The sequence below is a fragment of the Phacochoerus africanus genome, chromosome 2, assembly GCF_016906955.1.
Source record: "Phacochoerus africanus isolate WHEZ1 chromosome 2, ROS_Pafr_v1, whole genome shotgun sequence".
NCBI lineage: Eukaryota > Metazoa > Chordata > Mammalia > Artiodactyla > Suidae > Phacochoerus > Phacochoerus africanus.
The window spans coordinates 161,527,572-161,540,650 of record NC_062545.1 but is presented as its reverse complement, the minus strand read 5'-3'; the positions used below and the strand labels follow the sequence as shown (position 1 = coordinate 161,540,650).

Below are 13,079 nucleotides of genomic sequence, written 5' to 3'. Positions count from 1 at the left end.
GAACCTCCAGATACCGTGGGTACAGCCCTAAAAAGACAAAAAAAAAAGTGAATTGGTTATTAAACAGTAACGAATTATTATAAAATTAAGAATTTTCATGCAAAAGGAGCTCTGCTCCAGAATGTGTTGTGTAGGAGGAATGGTTAACCTTTGCACACACTATTAGGTTTTTATTACTGAAAATTCCTTGGTATCTTCCATCTTCTGTGAGGACTAGTTCCATTGCTAGGTGAACTCATGAAACTCAATGGTTTTTATAAAAAACAAAATGAGTACAGCTCAATACTGTTCTCTTGTTCTGTGATTTTGGGAGTTGGTTGCTAAACGAATTATTTTATGATTAGGTCTAATCGTGCTTATATTTTTTTGTTTAATTTGAGCTTTTAGAGAAATGTAAATCAACTATTTGTAAACTTTAACTACTTGAACCAGCCAAAAACATTTTTTAATTAATAATTTCTTTTTTCAATATTTCACAAATCTAATATCCTTTTTAATAGTCATAAAAATTCAACTCTCATTTCTTAAATGCCTAGACTTTGTCGCACAAAAGATTTAAGTATATTATATGCAATTATGAGGCTTTAAGGTATACGAAAATGTCTCCATTTTCAGATGAGAAAACTGAGTTTCTAGAGATTACGTAATATATCTAAAGCCACATTACTAGTTAGTGGAGAGCTAGAATCTGAACCCAAGTCTGACTCCCATGTACAATAAGTACTTTCCAGTAGGCCGCGTTATGTCTCTATATCTTAGGAAAGAAAGCTATGTGATGTAAAAGGTTGGGAGTTTTCATATGTGTTTTTTAAATTTTCTTGCTATGGAACTATCAGAAGCTATTTAGTGATGGCTGCTAACCATTGAGTTTGGTTTTAAAGCAGTCCAGTTTGTACCTTGTTGGTCCTAACAAAACTATACTGGATTTATTTAAAGAGTTTAACCAAAGAATCCAGTATGTCTTCTTTTTAAAAAGTTAAGGCTTCTTTTAAATTGTGTTTTTATTGGAAATTGCATAAATTGTTTGACCTAAAGTACAAACTGCCATTGAATTGGTGACAGACTGTTTTCGGGGATTTCTAGGCTGTTTATGCTTTATTCTCCTAAGCATTCTCTGCCTTTATAAAGCACTCTAGTAGCAATATTTGCTTAGCTTCTAATTTTGGTTTTGCTTTTGTGTTTTCTCTCTTTCTCTTGGTTATTCCTTTCTTCTTCCCGTGGCATTGTGTTTGCTCTTTCCATGCATCACCTGTGAATACCCCCCTGCGCTGACCATTCAGCTGTTGGTGAAGGGGGTGAATGAAACTCTAGTAGCTCAGAGGGTTGTTCCTGCTCTCATAACTCTCTCCAGTGACCCTGAAATGTAAGTGTTGTCCCTGCCTTTTACATTCAGCATCCCTTTTGAAATGCGCCTGTCAAGAAATAACCATCAGCTTTTAAATTCGTTGAAGAATAGATATATCACTTTAAAATAATAATGAGTTACACTTACTCGATTTTAAACTTTATCATACTACTCCATATATTTTTTTAAAGTCAACCTTCACAGGAAGCTTCATGAAAAGGCCATATATTGAAAAATATGTTCGTAGTAGTAGTAAGCATTTCCAAAACTGAAAACATGCTGATGGACTATTTCTTCCAAGCCAAGAAGGGATGCTCTGCTAATCTCACTAACATGTTGTTACCAGTAAGTATAGTGGCATGAACCAAAGGCTTAACATTTTAATGTCTCGTGTGGGTGACTAAACCAAGAAAGGCCAATAAGTCTGCCTGCCATCCTCAGTCACAGCTAACCCAGTTCTCATTCCAGTTTACCAAACCATTTTTTATTGCATGTTGACTGGTTTACAGCTGACTCTTCGAGGCATGAGTGAAGCTTTAGTTGACAAGCGGGTTGCTCCGGCCCTTGTTACCTTGTCCAGTGATCCTGAATTGTGAGTTTCACAGACTGCGACCTTAAGTTATCCTGTCTGTCTTTTTGAGCATTCTTCTTGGTCTGCTTTTTTTAAATTTAATTTGTCATTGCTAGAGACTAATACAGTATATTTACCTTATACTTAACTTTGATATATATTTTAATAATAATCAGTTTTTCATTGCAGAGAAAATTTCAGTTTCTTTCTTTTTTAATTCTAACAGCTCTGTCAGGATTGCCACAATTCCAGCCTTTGGCACTATTATGGAAACAGTTATTCAGAGAGAGGTAGGCAATGACTGAATTTATTTAATTTATGTGCTGTTGAGGTGATGATAATGTATTAGCATACACGTACTCTGTGGTTGGGGGTTGGGAACATACCCTTCATTTTATTTCTTAGTTAATTTTGGGCCAGAAGAGGATCTCAATATTTGAAAATATGATAGCCTATCAAAAGTGTATTTTCACATCCTAAGAAAATCTCTAGTCTTTCTTCTCAATTAGGAAATTAAGTATAAGCCAACTCTCAGATGTTGTATTTTAAGCCTATCTGGATATTGCAGTTTTGAATAATCCTTCAAACTAGATCTAGTTCCACAGGCTTCTCTTATCCAGTGGACATCTGGATAGTCTGCATAAATTCTCTAATACCAGTTTGCACAGATTTGCACCCAGGTTTTTTCAGTTTGGAGGCTAGAGTATAACTCTGTTCTTGTAACTGTCATTATGATGTGTGTCATTGATACCAAGCTGCATCATATCATAGACTGATATTGTCTTTTTGCAGCACCCATTACAGTGACAACCCTCTGTCATGTCAGGAGATTACCAAAGTCTTCCTTTCTAAAAGTGTATTTTAATTCAGAAAGTTGTGATTTAATTTTTATGTTTGTTAGGTTCTATCTGCAACATTAACCTTATATAAGACACTTCTCAAAATTAGTGTCAAAATTTTATTCTTTAGTATCAAATTGGACATGTCCTCATACAATGAAAAACCCTGTACATTTGAAAATAAATTATTTGTGGACATATTACTTAGTTGTTAAAATGGAAAACAGGCTTTTCATCTCATAGACATTATGCAAAAATTTTTAGTTTTGTAAATTTTTTTCATATACATGTTTTATAACTAAAATTAAACAACTTTGTTAGTTATGGGAAAAAGTGTTTTCCATTTTTTCACTTACGTATTTTACTGGTGGAGCAAAATTTAAAAAAAAAAAATTCTGCAAACCTTGCAATCTTGGCAGAATTTCAACATGTTCTTAAATCCCAAAATAAAAATGTCTTTTAGGGAAATATGAGTAAGTTATAAGTCATTAATGACTCATTGCTTTCAGAAGGTGAATAAGTGGGTAACTTACACTGTGATTTGTTTTAAGAATTATAATTTAGATACAAAATCATCATAAATTTATCTTTGTCCTTAAATGTTGTAGGGCCTTTTCTCTGTTTTTACAGTTTGTCAGGGAATATTTGTATTTTTAAAAAGCAAAAAATGAATTAACAAGCATAAGCAAAAATGTAAAACCTTCTGAGCCAAAAGACTAAATAAGTACTTATATAATTCCAAATTTCTCTTGTTACGTTGATACAAGTCATTTGAATCCAATGCTACAAGCCATGTTTAGAAGTGTATCTTTCTCTGTAACAACTCTACTCAATTTGGCTATATATTATTCAATTTTAAGTTGCTGGAAAGAGTGAAAATGCAGTTGGCTTCTTTCCTGGAAGATCCTCAATATCAAGACCAGTATTCATTGCATACAGAGATCATAAAAACATTCGGTAGAGTTGGGCCTAATGCAGAACCAAGGTTCCGAGATGAATGTAAGTTTCAGTTTTTAACCTTTTTTCCTGAATTGTAATGTCAGAGCAAAGCCAGAGATTCTCTGAGAATTTGTTATGTGTTAAAGACTTCCTGTGCTTTATTTTTCATATACTGAAAGCTAAAAGTGAAACAAGTTTGTTACTATGAATTGATTAGTATTACTATTACTGAATGGTTTCTTTTTTTTATAGCATTTTTTTTACTCAATTATATTTATAGTTGTACAACAATCATCACAACCAAATTTTACAGCATTTCCAAACCAAACCCTCAGTGCTCCTCCCCACCCCCCAACCTGTCTCATTTGGAAACCTTTGAGTTTTGTATCTGTCTTTGAGTCAGTATCTGTTCTGCAAAGAAGTTCATTTTGTCCTTTTTTAAAATTCCACATGTGAGTGATAGCATTTGATGTTGGTGTCTCACTGTCTGACTGACTTCACTTAGCATGACAATTTCTAGGTCCATCCGTGTTGCTGCAAATGCCTTCATTTCTTTCCTTTGACTGGCTGAGTAATATTCCATTGTGTATACGTACCACATCTTCTGGATCCACTCCTCTGTCAATGGACATTTAGGTTGTTTCCATGTCTTGGCTATTGTATATGGTGCTGCAATGAACATTGGAGTACATGTATCTTTTTGAGTCATGGTTTTCTCCGGATAGATGCCCAGGAGTGGGATTACTGGATCAAATGGTAATTCTGTTTTTAGTTTTCTGAGGAATGTCCATACTGTTTTTCACGTGGTTGCACCAGTTTACCTTCCCACCAACAGTGTAATAGGTTCCCTTGTCTCCACACCCTCTCCAGCATTTATTGCTTGTAGACTTTTTGATGATGGCCATTCTGGCCAGTGTAAAGTGGTACATCATAGTGGGTTTTGATTTGCATTTCTCTAATAATGAGTGATGTTGAACATCTTTTCATTGTTTTTTGGCCATCCATATGTCTTCTTTGGAGAATTGTCTGTTTAGATCTTCTGCCTATTTTTTGATGGGGTTGTTTGCTTTTTTGTTATTGAGCTGCAAAAGGTGTTTATAAATTTTGGAGATTAATCCCTTGTCAGTTGCTTCATTTGCAACTGTTTTCTCCCATTCTGTGGGTTGTCTTTTCATTTTGTTTAGGGTTTCCTTTGCTGTGCAGAAACTTTTAAGTTCCATTTGTTTATTTTTGTTTTTATTGGCATTACTCTAGGAGGTGGATCTGAGAGTGTTCAGCCTATGTTTTCCTCTAAGAGTTTTGTAGTATATAAATATATAGTCTTATATTTAAGAGTCTTATATTTAAGTCTTATATTTAAAAATGTAGTCTTATATTTAGATCTTTAATCCATTTTGAGTTTACTTTTGTGTATGGTGTCAGGAAGTGTTCTAATTTCACTCTCTTACTTGTGGCTGTTCAGTTTTCCCAGCCCACTTATTGAAGGGGCTGTCTTTTCTCCATTGTATATTCTTGCATCCTTTGTCGTAGATTAGTTGACTGTAGGTGCGTGGGTTTAATTCTGGGCTTTCTATCCTGTTCCACTGATCTGTATTTCTGTCTTCGTGTCAGTACCATACAGTTTTGATGACTGTAGCTTTGTAGTATAGTCTGGAGTCAGGGAGCCTGATTCCTCCAGCTCCATTTTTCTTTCTTAGGATGGCTTTGGCTACTGAATGGTTTCTTATACTATATAATGATTGCTGTAGACATATGAAAAGCAACTCAAACAATTTCAAGTTATTTTAAAAACAATTCTTGATTTCAAAATATTATGCTCCTTATAGTTGGAGTTTGTTTTTTAATTCTTATTTGTAAGGAAATTTTTATGTTTCTAGACATGTTCTTATGAAAGACCTGCATTTCTTCCAGTTAGCATACCATTTCACTATTTTGTTTTAAATCACATCTTGTTGATCTACTAAATGATTAGCAAGATTATCTGCTAAAGCATTTTCTCCAGTTTCTATAATATCACTTTTATTGTGGACCTCAAACCTCTATGACAGCAATTTCCACCAATTTCTTTGGGTGGCGTCATAGCATCCAGTAATTATTACTCCAAAAGAATGATGCTTATCACTGTTACACATTAGTCTTTTTTGTTGTTGTTGGTTTTTGGGGGGTTTTTTTGTTTGTTTGTTTTTGCAATTTGACATGTTTTAGAAAGGACCACAAATTTGGCTTCCTAAGTCAATTTAATTTCTAGTATACAATTGGATTCTCCCATAGACTAGTTATTGCATATCCAACCTGGTAGGTTTTTTGTTTTGGTTTTTTTTTTACTTTTTTAGGTGTACACCGGCAGCATATGGAGGTTCCCAGGGTAGAGGTCACATCAGAGCTACAGCTGCTGGCCTACGCCACAGCCACAGCAACTCGGGATCCGAGCCTCATCTACACCACAGCTCACGGCAACACCGGGTCCTTAACCCACTGAGCAAGGCCAGGGATCAAACCCACAACCTCATGGTTCCTAGTTGGTTTGTTTCCGCTGTGCCATGACTGGAACTCCTCCAACCAGGTGGCTTTAAGATAAGAGTCATCAACAAAAAATATTGTTAGGATTTAGACTTCAGTGTCCAAAAAGGTCGTTGAGGGCATGAGCACTTATTGAGCTACAAAAACACACTCACAAGATTATTTTTCAGGGAGTAGTAGTGTTGGTTGCTTGAGGAGAAAATAACAATTCACAGTTAACAGGAAAAGGTTTGGTATTTTAGTTAGCAGTAGGGGTAGTTCTCACCACAGTAACATCAGATTTACAGGTGATCCTCTACAGGTGCTCTGACTAACTTTTTTGAGGCTCTAATTGCATGGAAGCAAGGAGGATAAATCTTGACTGTTAGATCAAGGAATAGGCTAAATAGGCAATAGGTCTTTGGTGGGTGCCAGGTTGTTAGTGAGTAACTCTCTAGAACCTGATCTAACAGTTTTCTGTACATTCAAAAGAAAGATTTATGCATCACATTGAAAAAAGAAATCTTCTTTTCATAATGGTCCAAAATAACAATTTAAAGTTTGGCTTGAAAAAAAGATTGAAGAGTTCCTGTCATGGCTCAATGGAAACGAATCTAACTACTATCCATGAGGATGCAGTTTCAGTCCCTTGCCTCAGTAGATCTGGCATTGCTGTGAGCTGTGGTATAAGTTGCAGATGCGGCTCCAATCGGGCATTGCCATGACCATGGCATAGGCCAGCAGCTACATCTCCAGTTCGACCACTAGCCTGGGCATGTCCATCCATGGATGCAGCCCTAAAAAGACAAAATAAAGACTGAGAAGTTTTCATTGCTTTAATAAGTGTGGTAAGCCATTATCCCCGAATCCTTCTGCAACTTACTATATTCCCACAAGTATATTTTACACAATCTTCTTTCACATTCTGGCACAACCAGATTTTTTTTTTTTTTTCCTTTTAAGACAAAAAAAAATTTTTTTTCCGTTTTTTTTACTACTCAGTCAGTTGGCTTTCTTTTTGCTTTTAAACTTTACCCTGAGGCATTTAATGTCCTATACTGATAAGATTAATGATAGATGAAGTAGAATCCATATTGACAAGGATGCTGCCTCATTAACCGTCTGTGTTTACAGATGATTCCTGTTAGAAGTTTAGAGAAAGGACAAAAAATTGCTGTGTGGTAACGTCTTCTTTGGAGTGGTGTTTTGGATATTTTTCCCTCTATTCCTTTAGGAATAGAAGACATTGATTTTTCCAGTGGCCCTTTTTCTTTCCCACCTTTTAGTTATCATAAGACCTTTTTGTCTTGATTGTATTTCAGGGTCCATTTGTTTTATCCAGAACATGATACAGCTTTTGTTTGTTTGTTTTCTGCTTTTTTAACTTTATAAATGTTTGGTCATACATTGGAGATTTTGTAACACAGCAATTTTACATTTCAGATCAGTTGTTTTTCTTTTTCCCCAAAGTTCCTTATTTTAGATCTAAGCCCATTTACAAAAAGAAAAGACAAGATTCCCTTTGCTTTTCCTATTAGATCTACCCCAGAAGATTTTTTTGAAAGTTTACTAAAATCTATTTTTATGAAGTCTGCTGTTGGTTGATCTTTATCTTTGTCCAATCTGCCCTTAAGCAAAAGGGCTTCAGAAGTGGCCTTATGTTATGTGTATTTCCTCTTTTCCTTGCCCACCAAAGGTCAGTTGTAGAATCACTCACATCTTGTTTGGTAATTCTTTTAACTATTTATCTCTATCTGAGGGGTTAACAGGTAAGTTAATAATAGGTACAGATGTATAGCTCAGGACAATACCTATATAATGAAATATTGAGTTCTGTAGTAAACTTCTGTCTTCTGAGATTTAGGAAGATCCTTAATTATAGCCTTTAACTGTATCTAGACTAGAGTTTAAAGTACATTGTATTGGTTTTAAGCAGTTTTAAGTCAATATTGTGTAGAGTGGCTTCTGAGAAAAACATTGAGAAAAATAAGTATACTATATTAATCTGTTTTAATAGCAATGGTAATACCTAATTTATATAAACTTATTTATAAAGATAATAATAAACAGAGGTAGGTTGTTTACATTTGTTTGTTTGGTTTTCATTTTTTAAATTGGGAAATTGAATTGCAGTAAAGCCAAGGGACCTGCATACATCCTCATAATTAGGTTATAATGGCATGCTGTAATCTATTTCTCCCAAATTTCACTCTTTATTCTGAAAAACATGCTTTCTTCCCTGGTAAGAAAAAGCAAGTATAAGATTTTTTTCTAAAGTAAAATGGAAAACTATTTTTCAAATGTATTAGCATGTTTTAGATTAAAATTAATAATTTCTTTTTCTTTTTTCAGTTGTTATACCACATTTGCATAAGTTAGCCTTGGTGAACAACTTACAAATTGTGGATTCTAAAAGACTGGATATTGCTACCCATCTTTTTGAAGCCTACAGTGCACTTTCCTGTTGTTGTATCCTTGATTTATTAATGTGTATCTCTATTTACTAATCAATCTTACAGTGAACCTCAGTTGTTAAAGACTGAGAAGTAGAATTTTCTTTCAGCTTAACTAAGAAGTAAAGTAGAAGATTAAAAATGTGAATTGACTTGCCCCAGTCCTTATTTTAGCCAACTCACAATTTAAAACGATAACTTTAAGTCCTTTGTGTTTATATATTCTATAGTTTTAAAAACATTGACTGAAATTTTAATCTGTTAATCAGCTATATAACTAAGCAAGCAATCAGTTATAACTGAGGCTCTATTAATCAAAAGGAAGTCTTGTTTGTGTCCTAGTATTCATTTTCAGTGAATGTTTAACCATCTTTATGATGCTATGAATATCTCTTGGAGAGCTATCACTCATTGAAAAAAATCTAGGGCCACCATGGTTAATCATTTGCAGTGATGGTAGCGTGGAGGAAAACTCAGAGATCATCTAACCCATGTCAATCCCTACATTTTATAAGTGATAAAACTAAAAGTTAAAGACATCAGTGACTTCTGTTTTTTATAGTTAAAAGCAAAACTGAGACTAGAACAGCAAACTCTAGCTGTCCTATTAAAAGTTCCCTTTGCTATCATAGACCTAGTAAAATAAAACTAAGAAGGAAATAGAGATAAAGCTAGGCAGAATAAACTCCAGCTTTTAGGCTCTCCCATTAAAGGCCAGAATAGTTCAAGAAAGGGGAAGTAAGAAATTGAAAAAGGAATGAATGGCTAAACACTCAAATAGAACTGTAAAAGTACATGCTAGACAACATAATCACAGAATTATGATTTTGACAGGATTAAAAAAAAAATCACAGTAGAGAAAGTGGAAACATAGAGCTGTCTGTTAAGGAGCTGTTTGTCCTTCAGAAATGTTAAAACCTGAAGTTAGATGCATGGTTGAAAGGATTTCATTTTGAGGATCTACTACAAATTGCCTATTCATGTGGATGATATAAGCCTCTTTTATAGCATAGATTATAAAGTGAGCAGAATACCATATTTTTATAATTTTGCCTCAACTATTCCATATATCTTCTACAAGTTCAATTCAACTAAAAGCAGAACTTACTATCATTCCTGATTTATCTTGTTGGCATTTTCAACTTAGAGGAGATAGAGGAAGCAAAAAGAGGAAGTGGTAATTCTGAATTAGCAAGGAAGAACTCTTCAGTAATGGAGAAGTGACAGGACCCTTATAAGAAAGTAATAAATGGCATGTCAGAGTTTGGCATGTCAAAGAAAGAAAACATTGGTATGTTTCTACCTGTTCCCTAAACTTTGCAAAAGTAGGTGTTTAAAAACTTAAGTGAAAAGTCATGTATAATCTTAATAACAGAGAGTTTCTAAAGGAATATGCCCCAAAGAAAATGAGAAAGTCAAAAGATCAAAAATTTTAGCTCTCTAAACCAAATTTTCCAAGTGAACAAGACATTGGTTTCTAAAGAGCATAGAAGTCTGTGTAGAAGGAAAATTATTGTGTATTTAGGTCTGTACGGACTATTACTAGAGAAAATACAGTAAAAAGTCTTTTCACCAACACGGTAAAGGGAAGAACCAGATTAACAATATACCCTGTTCAAGTATTGAAAGCGTTAGTTCTGCATGAGTCAGAACTTGTACTTGTGTCAACAGGGTGGTTATGGCCACTAATAAAATTGTATTGTCTATATCTGTTCTTCTGTTCCATTGCATTCTGAGCTGATGGAACACAAGAGTGTTTCTTTTGGCATGACATTGTATTTAATAGGGACATAGAAGAATCTATAGTTAACATTTGACATAGTATTAAGTCAAGAAATCCTATTTAAGAAAAATTTGAGGGAATTTAGAAATGTTTACGTGAGGGGGGGCGCAATGGTTTAGAGATGAAAATATAATTTGAGAATTTTTTTTAAAATCTTTTTCTAGGGCTACATCTGGGGCATATGGAGGTTCCCAGGCTAGGGGGTCTAACTGGAGCTGTAGCTGCCAGCCTGTGCCACAGCCAGAGCAACGAGGGATTCAAGCCATGGCTGCAACCTACACCACAGTTCACGGCAACACTGGATCCTTAACCCACTGAGCAAGGCCAGGGATCGAACCCGCAACCTCATGGTTCCTAGTTGGATTCATTAACCACTGAGCCACAACGGGAACTCCCTGAGAATTTTTTTTAAAGTTGTTATATAGAAAAAAAGTTAGGCACACTGTTGTATATCTAAGGTTCAGAGCAAGCGCTAAGAAGCAGAAATCACAGAGAGGGCCTTTTTCTAATTGAGCTCTCTAAAAAATGCAGTGATCTCTCTTATGAAACTGTGAATATTCTGTCATTGTTAGCAGTCAGAGGCCTTATGATCATCATTCACAGATGAGGTGATTCCTAACATCATATTGGACCAAGTGGCCTCTAAATTGCCAATCCGTGAGGAAGATTGTAGGATGGCATGTGTAGAAGGACCAAACTGTGAGGAGAGAGAAAGGAAGAGAGTATCCTCTCGCTTAACCCCAAATAAGGCATTTTCAACTTCTCAATCCATGCCCAAATTGCTCTAGGCCAGCTATTAACTACTAATCCAAAGGTTACTCACAGATATATCTTGGTGGTACTTTCCCCATACCCAGAAAATAAGACCGCAGAGCTATTAGATTACAGAATTTTATACATCTGTAGGGATTTGATTCAACCAAATGAGGTCTGTATTTTTATAACTGCCCATTTATAAGTCACTCAGCTATGTAAGTTTTATATTTTCTATTCTTTTTTTTTTTGTCTTTTGTCTTTTTAGGGCTGCACCTGAGGCAAATGGATGTTCCCAGGCTAGGGGTCAAATGGGAGCTGTACATGCTGGTCTACGCCACAGTCATAGCAATGGGGGATCAGAACCACATCTGCAACCTACACCACAGCTCACGGCGACACTGCTAGATCCTTAACCCACTGAGCAAGGCAAGGGATCGAACTTGCGTCCTCCTGGATGCTAGTCAGATTCGTTTTAACTGAGCCACGGCAGGAACTCCAACATCAGTGTTTTAAGCAAGTGGCCTTTATCAATATTTTCCAAAACATCCAACTTAATTGTCATGGAAACATTAATTTTCTTACTTTTTATACTCATTTAAACATCCGGTTAAATGTCATGACTTAATTTTCACCCTGTTATTTCATATGTTTGCATGCCATGTAAATTGAATGCCACTGACATAAAGAGAATTGTGGGAATATACACAATTGATTCTTGACAAGAAACTAACTCAACAAATAAGGATCGTGCTTGAGGGAAGCCTGTTTACTGTAAGTGATCAGCATGCCGTAGACATCATTTAAGACAGCTGCTTCTTTTATATTCTTCTGCTATTCTGTTTGGACATATCAGTTTGGTTTTATTAATCTCCTTAATTAACTTGTCTCAAGTTATTTCAGAGGATTTAATGGTTAATCACTTTTTACCTGGTCTCAGATGTTTACGAATTGACATGGAACATCTTTCCCCAGAGCATGAGGTAAGCAACTGTGATGATTAAGCCTCTGTGGTTATCAGTGCCGTGTTCATGTTTTTAATATATCCTATACAGATTTTCATTCCTTTTCATGTGAGCCATGATTATGATATGCTGTGCTTAATTTTTTTCAAACTAGTTCAGTGTCATTTTATGGGTTTATTTACTGGTTATAAGATTTTATGGAACTTTTTAAAAATCTTTAAGCCTCTGTTTAATTCTCTAAAGTAGGAATAACATATTCTCCTTCACTGAATGTAGTTAGAATTTAGTAAGAGAATATGAAGTGCTTTTTATCTATAAAATGCTGTACAGTCTTATCTCTGACCATCAACTTTCTTAGAAGCAAAGTTTCTATTTCCTGTCTCCATGTCCTCATAACTCTTTTCATTCTTTTGTCTTCCTGTTTCCTCCAAACCCTTGTTTATCATTTCTTTCCAATTCTGTATCTTCATCCTGTTTTTCTATCAGCTTTTCGTTAACCTATTATGTTTGACTCTCCCCTCCTAAACAAAAGAAAACAAAAGAAAAAAATCTTCCCTTTGTCCCTCTCTCAAATTTCTTTTTCCTGCCAATAGTCTGCACTCACTCTCTCAGCATTCACACTGTCTATTGGTCATCACATCATTCCCATTCCACTAATCCAACAAAACTTCTCTCTCTTAACATCACTGGTGATCACAGTGCTACACTGAAAGGACACTTTTCAAACCTGATAGGGGTGTATGGGAGTATGTGCTCTTTTCATACATATCTTTGTCAATACTTGGTATTCTTTTTTTTTTTTTTTCTAAAAATTTTTTTTTTGTCTTTTTGCTATTTCTTGGGCCACTCCTGCGGCATATGGAGGTTCCCAGGCTAGGGGTCCAATCGGAGCTGTAGCCACCGGCCTACGCCAGAGCCACAGCAACACAGGA

General features: G+C 35.3%; 1 protein-coding gene across 6 annotated transcripts in view; it reads left to right on the top strand.

The window, feature by feature from the left end:
• RELCH (RAB11 binding and LisH domain, coiled-coil and HEAT repeat containing) overlaps positions 1 to 13,079 on the top strand; it is a 109,622-nt gene that overhangs the window by 88,400 nt on the left and 8,143 nt on the right. For 2 of the 6 annotated variants that reach the window (XM_047767015.1, XM_047767014.1), the window contains 5 exons: positions 1,855 to 1,937; positions 2,143 to 2,206; positions 3,616 to 3,754; positions 8,546 to 8,662; positions 12,077 to 12,165. In XM_047767015.1, coding sequence (XP_047622971.1) covers positions 1,855 to 1,937; positions 2,143 to 2,206; positions 3,616 to 3,754; positions 8,546 to 8,662; positions 12,077 to 12,165 — 492 coding nt within the window. Of the gene's footprint in view, positions 1 to 1,280; positions 1,364 to 1,854; positions 1,938 to 2,142; positions 2,207 to 3,615; positions 3,755 to 8,545; positions 8,663 to 9,727; positions 10,584 to 12,076; positions 12,166 to 13,079 lie in introns of those variants that run through there. The other 4 variants (XM_047767016.1, XM_047767013.1, XM_047767017.1 and 1 more) reach the window with 3 other exon arrangements.